At 40.0% G+C, this 22,673-nt stretch overlaps 1 protein-coding gene across 5 annotated transcripts in view; it reads left to right on the top strand.

Annotated features, from left to right (window-relative positions):
* LOC102224777 (serine/threonine-protein kinase BRSK2-like) overlaps positions 1–21,932 on the top strand; it is a 28,652-nt gene extending 6,720 nt beyond the window's left edge. For 2 of the 5 annotated variants that reach the window (XM_023349308.1, XM_023349312.1), the window contains 16 exons: positions 974–1,090; positions 1,747–1,780; positions 1,860–1,928; positions 5,123–5,269; positions 8,845–8,876; positions 10,456–10,620; positions 12,746–12,843; positions 14,280–14,439; positions 14,517–14,577; positions 15,500–16,106; positions 16,702–16,750; positions 17,514–17,637; positions 17,736–17,837; positions 17,973–18,081; positions 20,224–20,313; positions 20,558–21,932. In XM_023349308.1, coding sequence (XP_023205076.1) covers positions 974–1,090; positions 1,747–1,780; positions 1,860–1,928; positions 5,123–5,269; positions 8,845–8,876; positions 10,456–10,620; positions 12,746–12,843; positions 14,280–14,439; positions 14,517–14,577; positions 15,500–16,106; positions 16,702–16,750; positions 17,514–17,637; positions 17,736–17,837; positions 17,973–18,081; positions 20,224–20,313; positions 20,558–20,784 — 2,191 coding nt within the window. In that variant the 3' untranslated portion in view covers positions 20,785–21,932. The remainder of the gene's footprint in view (positions 1–973; positions 1,091–1,746; positions 1,781–1,859; positions 1,929–5,122; positions 5,270–8,844; positions 8,877–10,455; positions 10,621–12,745; positions 12,844–14,279; positions 14,440–14,516; positions 14,578–15,499; positions 16,107–16,701; positions 16,751–17,513; positions 17,638–17,735; positions 17,838–17,972; positions 18,082–20,223; positions 20,314–20,557) is intronic. The other 3 variants (XM_023349310.1, XM_023349309.1, XM_023349311.1) reach the window with 3 other exon arrangements.
* The last annotated feature ends 741 nt before the right edge of the window (positions 21,933–22,673 follow it).

The raw sequence follows: 22,673 nt of genomic DNA, 5'->3' as shown, positions 1-22,673 counted from the left end.
GAAATGGGTTTTCTCCGTAGGGTGGCTGGGCTCTCCCTTAGAGATAGGGTGAGAAGCTCAGTCATCCGGGAGGGACTCAGAGTAGAGCCGCTGCTCCTTCACATCGAGAGGAGCCAGTTGAGGTGGCTCGGGCATCTGGTCAGGATGCCTCCTGGACGCCTCCCTGGTGAGGTGTTCCGGGCACGTCCCACCGGGAGGAGGCCCCGGGGAAGACCCAGGACACGCTGGAGGGACTATGTCTCTCGGCTGGCCTGGGAACGCCTCGGGATTCCCCCGGAGGAGCTAGAAGAAGTGGCTGGGGAGAGGGAAGTCTGGGCCTCCCTTCTGAAGCTGCTACCCCCGCGACCCGACCTCGGATAAGCGGAAGAAGATGGATGGATGGATGGATGGATAAAGCATTTTAGGAAAATGCTTTATTTTCCTAGCATCTGACTGAACTAGGTGGAAACATGTAATAGTCAATAAGTAATATTGTGTTTCTTTTCTTTTTTAACTGGTTTCTTATATTTAATATGTTTTACAGTCAATATGTTTTTACATGCAGTTTATAGGAGATATGACACAATCAAAAGGAAATCTGCTTTTACTTCCAAGATGTAAATGTCTAGTATGTTTTGTTTAACAACTTTTATTTTTACATACGCCTATGCATCTTAACTTATGATATTTATTCGTTTGCTATTCGTTTTTTAATGTATGTGTTTTGTTAATTTATCCTGTATGCGTAACTTAAGCATTCATACGGATTTTATTGGCATTTGTTTATTTATTTTATGTAAACAATTTTCGCCTTTATCATCAGTAGCAGCTATAAATGTGTATAGTTCAATTCAAGTAGGAACTGGTTTCATATGTTAATTAGAACATGCTTAGTATAGCTTTTGAGAGCCAAAGGCGCTTTTATGAGCTCCAATGTGTGCAATCTTACGACATAGGATGTCACATAACGTTATTTCTTTTTCTGTGTTTTTAGTCACAGAGACCTGAAGCCAGAGAATCTTCTCCTGGATGAGAAGAACAACATTAGGATAGCAGACTTTGGCATGGCCTCACTTCAAGTTGGGGGCAGTCTGCTGGAGACCAGCTGTGGGTAAGCAGAAATGGCTGGTTTCTATTTAACACTCGGATCTTTTTTTTTTGTTTGTTTATTTATTTTCTTTTTTTTTTTTTTCAAATCAAAGGGAAAAATAAGGAATTGTTTGATTAGGAAATATTCTAAAATGATGAACCTAAACACTTTCCGCTGAGAGATTTATTTCACTTCCTCAGGTTTTAATTCTTCACTTCATGAAAACAATGTTTCATCTGACAGACTCCAACATATAGCAGCTAACAGATCAGCTCTGCGTTTGTGTATTTGGTTTAGATTAGCAAATTTCAGGCTTATTCCATTGATATTTTTCCCACTTGAATTCTATCAATAACAATGAGAGGGTTTTTTTGTTTGTTTGTTTTTAAAATGATTTCCTGAAGCCAAAAAGCCAAAATTTTCACAAAATAATTTTGGAATATCTTTGAACGTGTCTCACCTCCCTAACAGGAGAAGTGACATAATCACTTGTATTGTTTATTAAGAGCTTAAAGTTCTGAAACCGTCCATGCATCAGAAGAAATGAGGATCTAAGACCTAAAGTTAGGAAGAAATTTCTGCCTTAACGTTTGGTTTTCTGTGGTTGTGTTGTCCTGTTTTACACTAACACTGTGAAGGCAACTGTTGAGACTTTTTTTCCTGTTCTCTCCTCATAGGTCTCCTCATTATGCTTGCCCAGAGGTCATTAGGGTAAGTAATTTTTCTGTGTATTTTCTGAAGGCGTGTGTGTGTGTTTGGTTGTTTATTGCTGCCCCACTGTGTGTTTCAGGGAGAGAGGTACGATGGTCGCAGGGCTGATGTTTGGAGCTGTGGAGTTATTCTCTTTGCTCTGCTTGTGGTAAGGAGTGATTTTATTTTTTTTCTTAAGATGTTGGATTTTTAAATTACAGTTTCTTGTGGTATTTTTTAAAACTGATTAGAAAAAAAGTCTTGGAACTCTGCATGTTGTTCATTCTTCAGTTTTTAAACAATCTTCTATTTAGTGTCATGATCGCCTGGGGTTTGAGTTTAATTTTTTTAATATTTCCTTTTTTTAAAATTTGTGATATTCCCACTGTTCCTCGTCATCACACACCCCACACGCCATTAATCACCTTCCCTGCATTAAAGCCACCAACTATTTCAACTATTCGTTGTCAGATCCTGCTGCTCACAAGCTTGTTCTCTGTTCTCAAACTTGTTCCTCTCACACATTGCATTAAGTTTCCTTCTCCTCAACACATTTTCTGCATTTCCATTGACCATATAATTGCACAATTTGACATTTAGAAAATAAATTTGCTTACTGGAAACATGCCAATTTAAAAAAAAAACTTGTTTTTCAATAAAAAGTTTGGTGCTAGGAGGAGTTTTTTTTTTTTTTTTTGACTGTATCAAAATTAGGTTTCTTTCCCAAAACTGCAATGAAAACAATATTTTTCGTATCACGAGTCACATAATCAACAAGTGGATGTTGAAAATGGGTACAAACCACGAACGAGAAGAAGAAGACAACAGGAAGTAGTTGGAGGATCGTGGTGTGGCATGTTTTTTTAATGACTTATTGTGTGTACAGATTTATTCACATGTGATTTTAATTGAGTGTCTAACTTCATGGAAATACTGCAAAGTAGACAAAGATTTGCGCCCTATAGCCTCAGTGAGTTAAGAACTAAAATGCAAAGTGCTGTGTTCCAAAGTTTCTGATCAGATTTGAAGGATTCATTTTAAGTGTTGGAAGTTGGGCTGTGAGTTTCTCTCTCATATTCTCCGTAGCAATAACTAAAACTTCGATTTTGTCCTGATTTACCTGAGGGATATTCAGGATAATCCATGACTTAATATCTGAAGTACAGTTCAAAAGTGCATATCTATGAAAATGAGTCCCATATCTCCTGACGACACCAGCCAGTGGCAGCATATGAGCAATAAAAAAGAGTAGGACCTAAACGTGAGCCTGTGTTTAGTTCAGAACATCGTAATAAACAGTTTCTTATACTGGCAAAGATTTTATCATCATTCCGCTATGGCAGACACACCAGATTGTAAGGCCAGCACAATCTTCCACTTGACATTTTTTAAAAATCCTTACATCTGTATACAACTAGAACATACTGATGATGAGCTGAGGAAGAACTGGATGAATTTTCAACCAGTGCAAAGCTAAAACGTAGCATTGCAGTTGTTTTCAAAGCTACGTGCCAGCTCTGCCAATCGGATCGGCTGATGGGACGGTACCAGTCAGAGTCGACGAGCGTCTCCGCCGCGTTTTACTTAATCGGGGATTGATTTCATCAAGAGCCAATGCTGCACTGCAGAGGTTAGAGGGCTACAGGAACTGTTGCTACAGGAATAAAACCAGTCGGGGAATCTTAAGTGATTGATGTTGTGCAGAAGCGAAGCAAGTTTATTTATAAAGCTCCGTTCAGGCACAGGGCAGTTTAAAATGCTTTCCTGAAGCAGGTCTGTAGACTAAAAGGCAAATTACAAAATAAGGCAGGAAACTGTTGAAGGAATTACATTAAAACTGACCCAATAGTTAAAAAGGAAACGCAAGACTGAAGCAAATGATTCCAGACGAGCGGCAAAAACAAGGTTTTAAATTAGTTAGAAAAGCTTCGGTAAACAAAATTATAATTTCAGTCTCGATTCAAAGGAGCCAACCCTTTCTGCTTGTCTAATTTTCAGGGAGTTGCTGCTTCATTGAGTGTCTTGTAGCTTAATAATATTTTTAACTATATACTCTTCAGAAGCAAAGAACTGGTGTAAAACTGGTGTGACATTTCCAACTTCCTGGTGTTGCTCAAGGGTCTTTCGGTAGCGTTTTGGTTGAGCCACGACTGTCTGATTTTATTTCATGTCAGTTCAGTTAACTTTATTTATTCTGTATGGCGTCAGTTCTAAACAAAGGTTGTCTCAGTGCCCTTTACAAAGCAAACAGACCAGATTTATATACAGAAATATACAGTAAATTCAAAAGTACAGAGAGATAATCCTGCATTTCATTTGATAGTTCTACTACAGTGCAGTCAATGGATCTTACATTTAATAACCTACTTAAAAGAAAAGCATGCATCTTTTTGGTGCCCCTTTATTCAAGCATTTTTAAATTTACTTGATTACAGGATATTAGCTGTGGGCTAATTTTGCAATAGAGTTTCTACAATGCTACACTTAGATTTCTGGTTTTCTCCACAGCTTTTAGAATCTTTGAGTCTGGTTGTTTGCTAATTCCTAGCTTAACCTTATTTGTAGCCAAACAATGACTTATGTATAGACATACTTACTTAAAAGTGTGTCATCAGCATTGTATGGTAAGTGATGGTACATTGTCTGAACCAGACGGATTACAAAGACAGTAAATAAAAGTGGCTTGAGAATGCAGCCCTGAGGAACACCAGTGATCACTACAGACCAAAAAGACTAAACAAAAAAACTGCTGCATGAAACTTTACTCTATGTTCCACATGTGGAGGGTGGGTGAAACATTTTATTTTTGTGTTTAGGATACTAATAAGGTTGCTTGTTTAAAAATTACATCCAGAATTCCTCTTGATGTCCGTCAATCACTGTCTACTCTGAGCTCTTATTGTCGCAGAGCAGAAAAACCCACAAATATTTCCATACATTTTGAATAGAAAGCCATTTTGTATTAACTTGATAACTGCTTAAGTTGTTAACCTTCAACTGAGTTCCTAATATCACAATATTCTGTGTGGAAATACATACATCATATCTATTATATCTGCTTTCCTCTAACAGTTGAGTCACTTTGGATCATAGTCATCGGTCCCAGTTCTATTATCAATTAGAAATTGATGCCAGGTTGCCAAAAGCTGTTTTCCATTCATGGCAGTAAATGTTGATGTCATCACGGCCAAAATAATTTGATCAAATGCATCTGATTGATGTGTCTGTCATTCATAGTGAGAGATCTGTGCCAGAATAAAGTCTGCTTCGGGACGTTCTAGTACATCCATACAGAAACAACTAACAGCAAAGTGATACGTAAATCAGATTGGATCTCTTTTTTTTCATCCTGTCCCCTGTCAGGGTGCCTTGCCTTTTGACCACGACAACCTGCGGCAGCTTCTGGAGAAGGTGAAGAGTGGAGTTTTCCACATGCCCCACTTCATACCGCCTGACTGCCAAGCTTTGCTGAAAGGGATGATAGAGGTCAACCCTGACAAACGACTCACGGTAAGAAGTCACAACTCAAGACAGGCGGACAGAAAACAAGGAACCTGAAGCACTGAATCTGGAAAAATCTGAATTTACCAAGATATATGAGGACCTCGTTTTGGTTCATCATTATTATTATTAGCAAATGGATTGTTAGAGTAGCCTTCATTTATATGAATGTTTGCAAAAGTTAGTAAATTAATTGAATAGGTAGGCCTGTCACGATAACAAATTTTGCAGGATGACAAATTGTCTCAGAAATTATTGGGATAAACGATAATATTGCTGTTAGGTCTGTTGCAATAAGCGATTAATCAAGTAATTGCGTGATAAATCAAAATAAGCTCAATCATTTGATTTTCATTTTGACGATTCATATTTTTTGAATTGCAATTTACATCATAACCCGTTTCATTTACACCTTTGATTGTGTGGTTTTTATTTCGGTTTTTATTCCTTGTTTTTGGTTGTTGTGTTCTATTTTGGATATTTAAAATTTCTTCTAGTTCCAGCGTTAAGTGGACATTAAAGTTTATTGGTCTTTGAGAGGGTGAACTTGCATTACTATGTCATTATTGGCATATTACTCCAGAAGGTCACAAAACAACAATATTTTTTGTTTATCGCAATATTTATTGGGACAATGTATTTAAAGCGACAGGCCTGATTGATGAACATGTCAAATTGCTTTTTATAGTATGGGATGGTTTCTTCATAACTTCTACTAGTATATTTAGCAAATAATAAAAATAATTTTCACAATTTTCTCAGAAAATGGAGGTTTTCATCTTTTTTGTCTCTGTTTCTGCTCTGGCGACTTGTTCCGGGTGTTCTCACGGCGTTTCAAATTTTGTTGCATTACAAGTACAAACCGCAGTGGATTCATCGGGATTTTATGTGAGGCAAACCAACGCAGCAACTATCTGTAACATAAAAGTAAAAGGCAAAAACTGTTCATGGTAACTTTGGAGGAGCTGCAGGTGGACAATATGTTGGTGGTATGGAAGAGTGGCTACAGCCGCGTGTAGGGACACAGTAAACATCTGGATAGTCTGGATTATTTCTTCTTTTAAACTCCATTTAGATTGCGTGCAATGAATAAGTGTGTTTTCCTTCTGCCGAAAAGTCAAAAGTGTTACCTGGAAAGACAAAGGTGTTTGACTTTATGCTGCATGTTGAGGATGAAGGAAGCGTTTACGGGGTGGAGGGAGAGAAAAGAGAACATGCAGCCCCCGGGCTTTGCTTTAAGATGGGATGTAGATGAAAGCTGACGTGAGACCTTACCGGGAGAGGAAGAAGAAGAGACAAGTCGGTCCACAGATAGAGCGGAGCGGAGGGACCTCGGGTGCTGCTGAAGGCCAGGAACACGGTCCTTCCTGACAGGACTGGCCTTTGGTCTGATGTCAGGCAGCTAAAGAATGTTGGTGGTTTGGAACAAGAAGTTCTATAAAAAGGTTCATCTCAGTAAATCAGGATAGAAGTTTGGTTGATTTTGATAGGTGCAGAAAACCCCAAAACTCCGTTTCTCATTCAATTTGAACTAGAGATGCGCCGATCCGATATTAATGTCTGTATCGGTACCCATATTGAAAAACACTCTAGATTGGGTATCGGTGACAATGTGCCTGATCCATAAGGGCGGATCTATTTAGTCTAATGCTATGCTTCGTGCTCTGATGTCATGCTTTTTCATTTATTTTACATTCTATTTAGATTTCCTAATTGAACTTTCTGAACCATCTGAAAGAAGGTTTGTTCCGGTTTATTTCTACGTTTGACCAACATAGTCAATCTCTTGTTTGTTTAGTTTGTTTATTATTTATTTTATATTGATTGTTCTACTCCTACTTGCACCAACTGAACAAATGAAAGTAGTTTTTTTTTTTTTACATGTTTGATCAAGACTCTGAAGCTACTGGTGTGTTTAAGCGTGTTGTACTGATACAGAGTTTACAAATAAATGTGTAATTCACAACATTTATGTCTGTGTTTAAAAAAAAAACACACACATTTTAAATGTTGTTTTTAAAATGTTCAGCTGTTTTTCTGTATCGGATCGGTATCGGCCGATACTAAGCCTCTGGTATTGGTGTTGGAAGTGAAAAAAGTGGATTGGTGCCTTCCTAATTTGAACCTTACATCAAACCTATAAAACGTTACTTTTAAGGCAGAACTATAAACCTGCCTACTGCTGCTTCAACCACACTTTTTTCTTCCACTCAACCTTTGTTGATACGCTTACATATAGCAGTCTGTAAGCAGGCGACTTCAAAAACCTTTTGTCGCCTACTCTCCTACCCTGATATTTATGTAGGCATAGTGTAAGTTAGCATTTCTGGATTTAAAATCCTTTTTATTAGCGGTAATTTGTCTCATTTTGCCTGCTGCTGTCTGTGAACAGGAATCTGTAGCTTCTTTCCCTGTCGCTGCTCTCAGTTTAGAGGGGCTTCTTTTCCAAAGTCAGGAGTGAGTACGACGAACACATAAATACGGCAGCAGCGGCGACCTCCAGAGGCAGAGCAGCTGCAAAATACATGAGAGCCTCTTAAAAACCAAACGTGTTTCAAACTGAAATGATGGAAAAAAGAAAAAAAACTGAATTTACGTTCATGGAGCAGAAGATGTTTTAATCATTTAGCGACAACAGATTTAATCAAAGCTGTGAGTTGGTCTGTTGAGCTGTTGATTAATGGAGCCTGAAACCAGGTCAGCCTGTCTCTCCGCTCCTCCGCCTGTCTGCCGTGCTCCTCCACCCAAACCGCAGCAGCTCAGCCTGCGCCGGGTCTCACTGAACCACCTACAGTACCAGTCAGCAACCAGGGGATGTTGCTGACGAAGGGAACGTAAAGCGTGCAGGAAGCAGGATGCTAGTAGACATGCTTCTCTCTGTGTCTGCGTCTGCCCCCGGAGACGCTGATGCAACGCTCTCTGTCATGTGCAGTTCCTGCTGCAGGGGTGTATAATGTATGAGGGGACGGTGTGGGACAGCTGCAGGAAAACCTTCCTGGAGGTCACGCGAACATGGAGCAGCGGCCTGCGGATAGCAAGCAAAAAAAAAAAAGTGAAATGTGTTGCACGCTTTTCCTTTTCAGACCCCTTTGCTGCGACGTCAGTAAATGAAATAAGTTGTTCTGTGGTGGCTTTTTTTTTTTTTTTTTTTTAGAGAATATTAGTTAACAAACCGAGGAACACAGCAGGACGTTGTGAAGCAGGGTTACATAATAACGTAATAAGTGCAGCTTCTAATATCTCTTGGTCTATCACATTAAAACCCTATAAAATAGATTCAACTTTGTGGTTTTAAGTTGAGGTGATATTTAAACTTATTGCTCTGTTTGTTTATTGCAACCTGAATCTGGTGGCTGTGATATTATTATTTAGTTCATTTAGCATTTTTTTGTTTAGAACAGTCTTGTGGTTTCTTTAAGTCAGATCGGCTGCTTGAATTTAAACTAGAGCAACTAATATGAGCATAGCAAGAACTCTTAGTTTTTAAAGTGAATATATATATATATAAACAATGTTCAAAGTGTTTTATGCCAATGAAACAGTTTTATCCACATTCTAATATTGTTCATTCTCTCTTCTTCCAGCTTGAAGCAATACAAAAACACAACTGGTACCTGTAAGTACTTTAATAATGTCTTCTGTCTTGTTATTGTAACACTTTTCTGTTGTTGTTTTTTTCCTTTTCCTTTTTTCCAATCACCGTCCCTTTTTATTTTACTAATACTTGAAAACATTATCTTTCTAGACTTGAGGTGAGGTGCTATGTTTCAGATTTCTCTGGTTCAATGTTTAAAAGAGCATAAAAATATAACAGTTTGTTAAAACCAGCTCTTACTGTAAGCACTTGGAACTGGGAACACTTGGAATCCTGTACTGCCAAAACACAAAATCTTACCAAGTGCTTTTGGTCTAGTTTCTTGTGCAAACATCTTAGTACACTTGAAATAATTCAAAACTAACTTTTAAGTAACTTTTCAAGATAAAGGAGCTTGTTTCAAGTCACATGTGTCAAACTTGAGGCCACAGGGCCAAATCTGGACCGCCATAACTTTTTATGTGGCCCTCTAAATTCTACACTAAATGTGTTTAAATATTATGTTATCGATCAAATGAATTCAGTTTTTATTTGTTTATTGCCAAATTATATCAATCGCTCCCTCCAGTTTCATCCAAATTATTATAAAAATTCACTGAAAATCAACAAATCCCTGCCCTGTTTTTGCACTAATGTATAATTGGACATTTATTGGAACTTTCTTACCTGTACTAAACAGCTGCCTCAGCCTAATGGATGTCAGATTATAGTCCATGATCTGTACAGCAAGTAATAAAAGTTGCATTTACCATCATAAACAAGTGCAGATATTGCAAATATTTCCAAATAGCAACACAGACACTTTTCTTATTGCAAAAAATCACAAAATAATTGTGAAATCCTGGAGGGACTGAAAAGATGTTCAATATTATTTAATTGTAAGAATTAATTGATATTTGAACAGTTTGTGAATGAGTTTTATCAATACCTTCTGGCAGAACCGGCCCTTTTAGATCCTTTATGACCTCGATTTGGCCCAAAATGAAAATGAGTTTTGTTTTGGGCCAAAAAAAGGTCAGACTGTCAACCAGTCCCTGTCCTCACTTTTATTAAATCAAAATTGCGTTTAAACTTTCATTAATATCTTCAAAGTCAAAGCAACACAAGCAAAATGTTTTGCTGCACAAACATAGTCGAGTTGATTGATACCACTTTCATCTGATTTGAAGATGGTGGGGGCGGGGGGACTGGTTGACCTTTGACCTCTGGAAACATTTCTTAATATCTTTTAAACGATTTCGGCACAAACAAAACTTTTTGCTGCACAAACGTTCGACAGCAATTTTGTCTGATTTGAAGAAGGTTTGGGGGGTCGAGGGGAGCAACCTCACTCAGGTAATGATAATAAAGTGGAACTTAAGAGAGTGGATTTAGAATAGGACGCTTCAAAGTGTGAAGAGATGAGCAGCTGACAATGACATCATCCTGAACTTCTGGTGGTGGCTAAAATGGCTTCTACCATTTTCTGGGTTTTGATCACAGGTGGTACGTAACCTCTCTCCAGCTTTCCTTCCTCCTCTTTGCTCTTACCGTCAGCTCCAACCTTAACCAAGGTGTCTGCCGGTACTCTGTTCTAAAGCCGGTGCGTGTTTCCTGCCAGGGGCGGCCGGAACGAGCCTTGCCCGGAGCAGCCGCCTCCTCGCCGGGTGTGTGTGAAGAGGATCCTGTCCCTGTCGGACCTGGACCCAGACGTCCTGGAAAGCATGTACTCTTTAGGCTGCTTCAGAGACCGAGTGAAGCTCACACAGGACCTTACAAGTGAGGAGTGAGTACATGCGACCCGTTCGGCTTCTTTTTCCTCTCCGACTCACTGACAATGCGCAGCAGCAGGAGTTATGAGGCGAGAGAGAATCCTCTAAAGCCTTGACTCAAGTTGTCTTTTTGTCGGTTTCCTCCTGACTGTGCGTTCATGGGTTCTGTTCTTTCTTTGTCGCTCTCTCTGTTTACTCGTTATCCCATTTGTTTCGATGCAGCCGGGCAGTTTTGTGCTTCATTACCCGCCTGAGTGGACAGTAAAAACACTGCTAGTGTCTCCCTCTCTGTCCATCCGTCCATGTCCCTCTTTTTCCTCTGTTTGTGGATTTTCACTCACTTCCTTTTGAAAAGCTGCAGCTCTGCTCACACCTCCACAACTTTTTCAGATTTTCTTGCATTCATATGAGACGGAGCAACACAAAGTTATTCACGGCTGTTATATCAGTGTATTTTGTACCAGTAAAAATCTCTGTGTGACGTGGATTTGCAAGGAGACAGTTTAAAGGAGGATTACTTTCTAAAACTATTTCCAGGCTGTGAACATTTCACTGACGTCTCTTCAACCAACTGAAACTTTTCTGGTCTAGTTTCTGGTGCAAATATCTTAGTACACCTGAAATGAAACAAGATTAACTTAAAATCAATCAATCAATCAATCAAATTTTATTTGTATAGCACATTTCAGCAGCAAGGCATTTCAAAGTGCTTTACATCATATCAAACACAGAAACACAAAGCAACATAGAATCAACAATCAAAACACGGCATTAAGTCAAGTTCCATCAATAAATTTGTAATTGATTACATTTCAAATACAATCCTAAACAGGTGGGTTTTTAGTCAAGATTTAAAGGAAGTCAGTGTTTCAGCCGTTTTACAGTTTTCTGGAAGTTTGTTCCAAATTTGTGGTGCATAGATGCTGAAAGCTGCTTCTCCTCGTTTGGTTCTGGTTCTGGGGATGCAGAGCAGAACCAGAACCAGAAGACCTGAGAGGTCTGGAAGGTTTAGAGAGGTCTAAAAAGTAATTAGAAAAATCACTAGCTTAGTAATTCAATCCTTCTCGAATGTTGATGTAAAAAAGTACTACTTTCATTTTCAGATTTTTATTTTACTCACAACATGGGAAAATGTATTGTTTTCTTATTTCTCTTAAACTTGTTTTGAGAAGAGTATTTTTTAGATAACCGCATTATGCGATGCCAGAACAGCTCAGGAAAAGTTGAGACTTAATCCTGGTTAAGATTTTGTGGCAAGTCTTGAAAATGATTCAGTCTGACTGGCCTTGGGATATTTTGCAAAGCGATTTGCTACTTTGTGTTGATGTATCACATAAATTGGACATTCTGGTTTGCAAAGTATCAAAGAGTGAAAAAGCTTGGGGTCCATGAATCCTTTTTGAAAGTTACTAAACATTTTTCCCAAGGAAATTTTGAATTTATGCTCAATCTAAGAAATGGCATGTGAATACCATAGGAACCTTCTGTTGGCAATAATTACAAAATGGCATTAGCATTTAAAGTCACAGTATATGATATGATATGTTAAGATACGTTTTATTTACATATTTGTTAAAACTGTCGTTATGTCCTGACAGTAGAACAGGAGACAGATAATCTGTGTGAAAATCAAATTCCTCTGCCTTCTCCCGGCGGTCCTACTGCCATCTGCAGAAACACTTAGCTCCAGGTCAGAAACAACCAATCACAGTCAGGGGGAGGGGCTTAGTGCTCTGCTACACTACAGCTCCTCCCCCACAGCAGGCTCCGCATTTCCAACAGCGGAGCCTGTTGGAAATGCTAAGGCTGGTCATGCAGTAGGAACACACAGAGGATCTCAGTTTATTTACACATTATCTGTCTCATATTCTGTCAGAACATAATGACAGTTTTAACAAATATGTAAAAAAAAAAAAAAAAAAAGAAGAAACAATTTTATAAATGTTACCTGCTGCAGCTATGAGAGCACAACTGTAACATGATGGAGTAGAAACCTCAAGTTATTGGTTGGATATAGAATCTTTATAGAAATGCCTGCCAACCAGTCCATGTTTTATCTGACTGGAGAGCTGTCCTTTTCCCGTTTCGTCTTGTTTTTGCCAGCTTGTTGCCTTTGTCTCACTGTTCTCTGGTCTGCAGGGAGAACCAGGAGAAAATGATCTACTACCTCCTCCTGGATAGAAAAGAGCGATACCCGAGCTGCGAAGACGAGGACCTGCCGCCCAGAAACGACCTTGGTAAGAGAAGTTTGTCTTTCGTCTCCTTCTGGTCTCATGAGGGAAACGTGCAAAACTGTCAGAGCCTGTTAGCTTTCCTAAACTCTGATTTAAAAATGCAACAGGTTCATTTCCTCCAATGTTGTACAGCATTGTCCTACCAAAGCCAATTTTGGTAGATTTATTTCACTCAAAAGCACTTACATTGACAGAATGCAAACTCTTAGATTAAATGCCATACTTCAGAAGACTGGAAGGATGTTCCAGAACAGATTGCACAAGGTCTAAACGGATAAAGCAACTTTGTTTAAAAGATTATTCTTTCTGTTGATGTCTGAGTTTGGGCCCAGGTCAATACATTCTTTTGCTTGTTTGACAAAACATACTGAAAGTGGGTTGAAATTAAATTGCTAAAAAAAAAGGAAGAGGAAAAACTAAAATTAACTTTCTGATATAGACGGCTGTTTTTGATATGTTGAGAAGAAATGAAACAATAGGATGAAGTCCTATTGCTGCAGTCTGCTGCTCATAAAGAAGTTCCCAATGTCCAGATACTTTTATAAATCAAATTTCTTTTTCTTTATCTGTGCCTACAATAGACATGTCTCTATTCTGCTGTCCCATGACTTGTGAACCTTTTAAAATGTTGCAAAAAAGGGGGAGGGAGAATGCATATTGGGTGTGTTTCCATCTACTAGTTTGGAGCGAATCAACCAGGCTGACTAAAATGTAATTTTGTCTGATGTTGACGCTATTTATCACCGTAGCAAACAAAATAAACTAGCATGGACCACACATTTACAAACAACTGAGAGACTCAGTTTGTAAGTTTGCTGAAGTTAAGTTCTCTACCTCAGAACTTATTCTTCAATTGTATTTCCATTTTTGGTAATTTCCAAAAACAATTAACTCAATAGAGCGTTTTTTTGTTGTTGTTTTTTTTTACTGCATTAGAAATTTGCGTATTTCAAAATTCTAAATTCTTGCAGTACTTCAAAATTCTCATCAAAAGACGTTGACAGAATCACGTCAACTATCTGGGAAATTTGTGACAAAGATTTTGTAATACACATGCTGCACCAGTAGGTGGCAATAATGAAACTAGTGAAAAGAAAATGATTTTGAGAATGGCTAAAGCAGCACTGGGCTAGAGATTTTCCCCAAAACAGCAGCAGTGTTTTGCTAATTGTTAATCTCTTCATCTTAAATTTGAAAACAGAATATACACACTTTCTAACTTTGAGTGGTCTTCCTTCAGTATCAACTTCCACACCAATGTGTGTTAGTGTGTGGAAGTTGTGCTTTCACAAGGTATGTTGTCTGACCGGCCACTGACTACCTAAAACTCCTGAAGCTGAAAATCAGCTGAATCTAGATGATTTGCTTGGTGCCTTTCTGCCTTGATAAGATGTACCTAAGCAGAAAGTTCAAATTCTGTTTCTGTGTTGTTGGTATTGTTGTCCAAGACCCACCCAGGAAGCGTGTGGATTCCCCGATGTTGACGCGTCACGGTCGGTGTCGTCCAGAGAGAAAGAGCTTGGAGGTCCTCAGCGTCACAGAACAGGGGTCTCCCACCCCACCTCGCAGGGCTCTGGACACCAACGCTCACAGTCAGAGGTACAAACGGATTTACTGCCAACAGAGCACGTCTGGATTGCTTGACCTCACTGACTCTTTGCGTTACTCCTCCAAAGGTCTCGTTCGGTCAGCGGTGCGTCCACGGGTCTGTCCTCCAGTCCTCTCAGCAGTCCCAGGGTAAGGACTTGACATTACTCTGCTCTGTTGTTCTATCTTGAAATAGAACTTTATGTACTGTCACTAAAAACAATTATTTCAAAAAAAAATTGAGAAAATGCCATAATTGTGTTTGGAGAAATGTAGTGTCCCGCGTATTACAGTCTGCAACAAATAATGCGGCAATATAACCACATACTGATTTGGCACGATTCCCAATGGTGTTTTAATAACTTTATATTGGAATACGGTATTTAAAAGTAATTCAACTTGTATATCCGTACACACAAATCAACCTGCGGGAGCCATTTTTGATTCCTAACAGGAAATCGTGGTTATGTTGTAGCAATCTGATTGGCTGACATGGGTTTTAGCTTTGCACTACACTGCCCCCTATGGGTTTGGCATGTTTGAAAGAACGCTCAGAGGGTTGGTTTGGATGAAAACCTTTCTGAAACCAATGCCGTGTGGAGATTAGTGGCAGGACAATTTAACAGCTACCATCCACATCTTGAGTCCTTCAAAACACTTTATCCCAGACTTTTCTGTCTGGATTTACGCTAGCGGCTCATAGCAGCACATCAGAACTTGACTTTGAAAGAACCAAGTCTTTCCTTCCTTATGTATTATCAACAACTTTGGCATATAACTATCAGTTTTGTTTACCAGAATTAATTTATTGTGATGTGACCTTTGCCTTAGCAACGCTTGCTCATTCTGTTTGTGCTAGCCATGTTCTTCCGCCTTCCTATCACATCTTCATTTCAAACACATCATGCTCTCCATTTCTCAAAATAGGCAAGAAAAAAAAACGCTGTCACATATCTTGTTGATATTTTCTGTCCATGAATCATATTTCATGACCATTGCTTCCTGTCTCATCTGCCCACATCCCTTTCCCTCGTTTTTTTTTTTTTTGCATCTTTCTCTGTCTGCCCATCAGAGCCCGGTCTTCACCTTTAGCCAATCAGAGGCCACCTCCACCTCCACTTCCTCCTCCAAAGACCCCAAAGCAGGAAGTGGCACCACTCCTCGACCCGCCCGCCCGATGCCCGACCCAAAAACCCAGACCTTGCCCTCGAAGGGTCCCGCTGACCGGCCCCAGCTCCACTCCATGAAGTCACTCCCTCTCCAGACTCCACGCTCTCCTTCCCCCTCCCCCTCCCCCGTCCTCTCCCCAATCCCGCGGTTCTTCAACTTCCCCTCTCCGTCCGTCTTCAGGTCCAAGAACGTCCACTCGTCCTCTAACTCCTCTGCCACCCCTTCCCCTGTGTCGCAGGTCACACCGCAGGGCTCGCCCCTGCCCACCCCGCTCGGCACACCCGTGCACCAAATCCATCACCCTTCCTCCACCACTCCTCCCTCCTCCTCCTCCTCGTCCTCTTCCTCCAGAGTGGACGGGGCGGGCGGGGCCTCGTTGACCCCGCCCTCCAGTCCTGGAGGTAGCGGCAACTTGGCCGCCTCGAGCTCCACCCACTGGAGGACGAGGCTCAACTCGTTCAAAAACAATCTGCTGGGCTCACCGCGGTTCCATCGGCGCAAACTGCAAGGTGAGCAGAGATTTAAAGAAGATGGGTTTTTTTTGTTTTTTTATTGTCATACTCTTATTTACTTTGGAATTTTTGGAGGCTATTTTATTATTGTAATGTTGCTTTGTCTTTTGGGGAAAAGAAAAATACACAACAGAATAGTTCAAAGTCTTATTGTTGCGTTATTTTCTATTACTATTTATTCTTATTTATTGGTATATGATGTCTTTACATTTTTAGTTTCACTGGAGGAATGGCCAGAAACATCATGTTGATTCCTTGTACGTCTAGGACATATGATGACAATAAAGTAGACTTTGACTTTGGCTGGGGGGAAAAAGAAAAAGAACTTGTAGTATTCTTTAAATTAGTGCTTCACCTGAGGGCTGACGCCACTTTAAATTCCATCGCAATGAGCTTCGTAATAGCAGAACGATGGAAAGAGTCTCTGGTAGCATCTCTTCCTACCAAAGGAGCATGTGCTTCAGCTGTGTTGAGTAATCCTGCTGCTGTGATGAGCTGTAATTAGAACAATTAAATTAGAGTCTGTCATCAAGAATCTCTGGTCTTATCTTTCCCATCTTTCATCCCATCTCTCTGTCTGTGTTTGTTTTAGTCCCGACATCAGAGGACATGTCCAGTCTGACTCCAGAGTCCAGTCCAGAGTAAGTACACACATGTAATTTTTTTTTATTTTCATGTTTGTTGGTAGCCTGGTAAAAACCAGCTCCTTGTACTTCACACTCCGTTCTAATGGTCTGGGCTCAAGGCTATTGAAAAAAGATTACTTCCTGGAGGCGTGGGCTCTGTTGACATTTTAAATTTTATCCAGTCGCTCACGTTTAATGCACCAGCTTGATGCTATAAAGCTTACCTGAAATTGCCTGTGCTGTAAACAACCATCCTCCACTGCAAAGAGAGACGTGCCGAGCCCAACGAGGCGGCTGTTTATGTTAATACAGTATTTGGAGATGTGACCAATGTGAACTGAACGACTTTGTTCACTTCCTCCATTGCCATTGCTAAAACTACAGGCAGAATACGATTCTAAAACAGCGCAGAAACTCAAAATCGTTCACAACTTCTCCTTCTGTCCACTGATCGACCCAGTTTAAAAATCAACTGGAGAAATCCAAGACAATGGGAGAAATCCTAGAAGGAGCACTGAAGGGAGATGAAAATTTCGTCGGAAGGCAGTTGACAGACATTTTTCATCTCTATTTCAAAATATTGTGAAATTCACCTGACATGGTTTACATAAAATACAATGCAAAACATGCCTTCATAAAAAAAGAGAAAAATGAGAAAAAACTCATTGAACACAAAAAATTGAAGCCTTGGGCGACAGCCCGTCTAACGTCTGACGCACAGTAAAAGTGATTTTAAATTGGTTCAAAATTGTTGTAATTTTTTTGTTGTTGTTTCTAGGCTGGCTAAGCGGTCGTGGTTTGGTAACTTCATCAGTCTGGAGAAGGAGGAGCAGATCTTTGTTCTGATCAGAGACAAGCCGCTCAGCTCCATCAAGGCGGACATCGTCCACGCCTTCCTCTCAGTGAGTGGCTTTCAGCCTTCAACCGGCTTCACACATCGTTATCGTCTCCTTTGTCTTTTCAGTCTTAACAGACTCCATCTCCTCTGTCGTCTCCACAGATCCCCTCCCTCAGCCACAGTGTGGTGTCTCAGAATAGTTTCCGGGCGGAATACAAGTCCTCGGGCGGCCCCTCTGTCTTCCAGAAACCTGTCAAGTTCCAGGTCATATTTTCTTTTTTTTTTGCCTTGACATTTTTTTTTATCCAGCCAACATTAACAGAAAATAGGCCAAACAGGGTTTCAAACAGTTCCAAAAGTAGAGTTTAAAATCCAGTTTTCTTGCTCCCGTTTTTGCAGGTGGACATCGCTTTCTCTGAGGGAGAGAGAGAACGAGAGAGGGAACGAGCAGAGAGGGAAGGACGAAGAGAGATGGGCATCTACAGTGTCACCTTCACGCTATTAGCAGGTGAGCGGTTGAATGATAGAGGCCCTGTCTACATCTGGTATCAACATATGACCCGGCCACTTCATCTACTAGTGAACAGCTAATGGGACAAGTCAAAATAAATCGTGCTTTTGAAAGTTTTAGCCTGAAAAACTCCTGTTTTCAGAATCTTTCTTTTGAAGTAAAAGCAGTCAGTATCTGTTAAAGTTGTACGTGATGCCGGCTAATTTGTAAACAAAGTAAACAGGAAACTATGTGTAGTATTGTATGATATTCAAATCTAACTAACTTAAATCACAGATTTAGACCCTTGACGTAAACCATATGAGCATATCGTCACCAATTATGCTTGATTTAACTAGCAAATTATAAAACACATAGTTGTCAAACTATCCAAACATCAGCATTAAGCCCTACTGTGCAATAAACTAGAGCTAGCATTATGCTAACTAGCTGCTAATGTACAAAATAACCCATGTACCCACTAGCATTTCCATTAGTTTAAAACTAATTTGTAAAAATCTTAAGTAAGTAATAAGTAGTTTTAAGGTTAATTTATATCGCTTATTTCAGCTGACAATGTTATAAAACATCTTCCAGTTCGCTACCAACTCACTTCCGGTTTTTGATCAGGTCTCTTGAACCAGTGTAAATAAACTACAGAGCCCTCTAGTGGAACGGGAGGAGTGACTCCAACAATCTGTTTTTAACAATATTGTTTATGGAATGTAACCCACATTTACCAAGAGGCTCTGGGGTAATACATTGCCTTACAAAAGAATTCATACCACTAAACTTAAACTTTTTTTAACAGATTTTACAATATTTTAATGTGATTTTATATGACAGATCATGTCAAATCTACCAAAACAAGGCAGTTTGTCTAAAAGGATAATTGACTGTAGGCCTAAATGTGTTTTTCTTATTTTTGTTTGAAAAAGGGTTGATGAACATAGTATACATGCCTTCTTTGTTTTGGTGCCCTTTGCCCTTATTATTAATGTAAAAAGTTAAAGATGTAATGAATACTCCACAAACATATATGGCACTTTCTTCTTTTGGAGTGTATTTTTCACAGCGCTGGGTGACATGAAAGGCTTTTTTTATTTATCATGAAAGAGGATCACCCCTCCCTGTTATCATCTGTAAACAGGCAGAGCTTATCAGACCGTCCATATTCCAAGCTGGTGATGCAGTGGCCGCTGCTAATATCCTGGATCTAATGGATCTGTTGGCTCTTGTAGCCACTTTCACTAGATTTTTAGTGTTTCTGTCGTGCTTTAAAATATGCAAAAAGCTGTTGGTATTTACTTTCATCACAGCAGTAAGGAAGAAATGTTGACAAACTGGAGTAAACAGAAAAGACCACAAATATTATGCTATTCAAGAAGCTTTATGGATCTTAGTGTATTAGGAGGCTGTAACAGGAGATTTCTTGAGAATTCCCCCTTCACTGCTCTGTCTGGGATTTCTCCCACTGAGCTGGATTCCTGCAGCAGAATTTCAGTGAACAGAAGAAGTTGTGAAAAATGACGTTGATTTTCTGCTCTGTTTTAGAATTGCAGTCTAGCGACGGCAGCAGAGGAAGTGAAGGAAGCCGTTCAGTCTTTTTTGGTCACGCTTCCAAATTCTGAACAATTAAAAGCCGGAGTAAGAGAAATGTTTAAGTTTACAGCGCAAGTCATTTCCAGTAAAGACTCCTACATACTAGAACGTACTGTCAGTACTTTGTAAAGCTAGTTTTTACCTGGCTTTTGAAATGCTTAAATGAGACTTTCCTTTGGTTTTACAATTGGCTTCCTTGTAAATCAATCAAGGATTTTTGTAGAACATGTTTCAGCACCAAGGCAGTTCAAAGTGCTTTAAATCATGAAAATATAAAAATATGCATTTTGTGAAGGGCCTTTGTTGAAATCATCATTACTCATCCAATGTGTTGGTCAATGTTCCATTTATTATGGTCCAAAAGAAACTCTAAGCAGGTGGGGTTTTAGTCTTGATTTAAAGGAACTCGGTGTTTCAGCTGTTTTGCATTTTTCTGGAAGTTTGTTCCAGATTTGAGGTAAAGTTGCTGACGTCACATTATGAGTAAGGACAGTAAAGTGTGGAGATGTTGGGGAAAACTGCCTCATAACCGACTCTTGATTCTTCTTTCCCCTTTAGGTCCCAGTCGCAGGTTTAAAAGAGTCGTAGAAACTATTCAAGCTCAGCTTCTCAGCACTCACGATCAGCCATCTGTTCAGGCTCTGGCAGGTGAGTTCCAAACATTCATATACAAAGCCTCGTAAAAGTATTCATACGCCCTGAACCTGTTATGGCATTTGGCCATGTTGAGTACCGTCAATAGGAGCAACTCTTCCATAAAGGCAAGATATCTAGAATGAAGGGGATTGAACACAAATAAACTTCAAAAATTGAAGAACACTCTACAAGTCACCTGTTTGTAAAGCGATTTGAATAACACCTCCTCTCTGGAATTGTGTTCCTTGCCTCTCAGATGAGAAGAACGGTCAGCTCTCCCGTCCGCCCAGCGCTCCTTCCCATCAGAACTCCCGGAATTTCGAAAGCGGATCAGATCGAGTGGAGAGGGAGCCCACGGTGGACGGGGTGAGCGGCGGTGGCAGCAGCAGCAACAGCGGCGGGACGGCCTTACAACGGCGAGAGTCGGGGAGAGACAAGACCAGACTCCTTTCATCGTCCAACGGGACGCAGTCTCACCCGTGAAAAGAATGTTGCAAACGAGAAGAGAGGGTTGACCGCTTGGCTTGCCTCTCTTCCTCCACTCAGTCCTTCCTGCTTTCTTCCCTTAGCCTTTTCCTTACTTCCTTCCGGGCTTCTGACCTTTAATCCCATTTAAAGGAACGGGAGGCGAGAAGGACTTTAGTCAAAAATCGTCTAGAGATCCAGAGAATTCCCCCACAGTGTCTGTCTGTAGTAGGAAGGCGTACAGAAGGGAGTGGGAAAGTAGAACAGAGAAAGCTCACAACCAGGGAAACGAGTCGTTCACCTCCCACAGCAGATCGACAAAGCACAGGACATTTCCAACAAACTATCACAATCAACAGTTGCTTCAGACTTTGCAGGAAACCTCCAGGTCAATCAGTCAGGTTGGTTCACTGTGACACTGGCCAACGACTTGAGTGCGTCGAAGCATTCCCTTTCATCACTTCCTGCCCATCCAGATTTATCGTCCACATCACTTCCTCCCCTCACCTTTCTACGGGCGAACAAATGAGTTTTCTCCAAGCCGAAGGAAAGCCGGCCAAGAATCAGATGAGCTTTGTGATTGTTTGAAGTGGTTTGTGTTCCTAAAGGCTCAGCAAACCCTAACGGCACGTTTTCACAATCAAACGGGAATAGAGCAGAGGAGCAAATATCGCCAGAGAACGGATTCACGGTAACGTGGACACCGTGCGTCGGAGTGACATAATTTTTCCTCAAACATATGGAGCCCCACCCCAACTCCACAGTTATTTCTGACATACAACGATATGAAGCTATGATACCATATTGCCTTTACAAGAGAAGACAAATGTGGACAACGGTGAGAATTCAGCCACATTTCAAGGAAACTAGTCACGCTGCGAGGAGGGTCCCTACTAGTCTAAAAGCATGCTGGAGGAAAAGATTAGGAGGCTAAACATAGAAGGAGCTGCCTGTTAATTTAAATGCAGTGGACACACAAAAAAATAACAAAAACAAGAAGCCAAAAACCTTCTCTTTGGCTTATTTAGAAATGAAAAGCAGTTTTTATGTGAATGACTTTTAGAGCATTTCTTTTACACCATACGTAATCCATATAAATGGAAAATTTTGTTGTTTTTTTATTTACTAGTTTCTCCCGATGCATTTGCTGTTTTAGAAATTTTAGTTGCTTCTTTTTTAAGTTGGTCTCTCTGAGCCTTAGAACCACTTCTAATCTAAAACACATGCTAACGCTAATATGAGCTGGTTCCACTTCATATTTGGTCGTTCAACCAAACCCTGGTGCGGTACGCTAATTTTAAAATCCCTTCATCATCATACAGGAAGTACCAAGTGCATAATTGATAGACCTGTAAACCTTTAAACAATTCAACAAGTTGTCAAGTTTTACCCCACCGTGGTTAGCATTAGCTTAGCATTAGCACACTTTCAGAAATGGCTTTTCTTGAACACAAACCACAATCTTTTTCTTCCTATTAGTGGAAAAGATTCAAAGATTCTCTTCTCTGAATCTGACCAAACAAAGAAAGTTGTACATCTGACTCATAATGACAGTGATATATTTCAGTTATCTCAGTAGCTGCTTGCTGCTCATATTCTGTTTAAACCAAATCCACTTTCCTTTTGCCTAGATGCTCGTTGGCCCCTCTTGTCTCTACATAATTTACTTCTTTTTATATTTGAAATTGTTCCTGGCAGAACAGTAAAGCATAAAGCCGTGTTCCAAATAACAGCAGTATCTTTGAGAGAGCGAGGAAAATCTGATTGTAGCTTCTATTTCTGCACATGCAAAAGAATTGCGAATACTGCCCATTCCATGCCAAACTGGGAGAAAAATGTATGACGTTTGTTTACACAACAGGGTGAGAAAAATGGGGGATTAAAAAAAAATAACTGAAAGAAAATGC

The sequence above is a fragment of the Xiphophorus maculatus genome, chromosome 16 (assembly GCF_002775205.1).
Source record: "Xiphophorus maculatus strain JP 163 A chromosome 16, X_maculatus-5.0-male, whole genome shotgun sequence".
In the NCBI taxonomy this organism is placed as follows: domain Eukaryota; kingdom Metazoa; phylum Chordata; class Actinopteri; order Cyprinodontiformes; family Poeciliidae; genus Xiphophorus; species Xiphophorus maculatus.
This window is presented reverse-complemented; position numbering and strand designations above follow the sequence as displayed.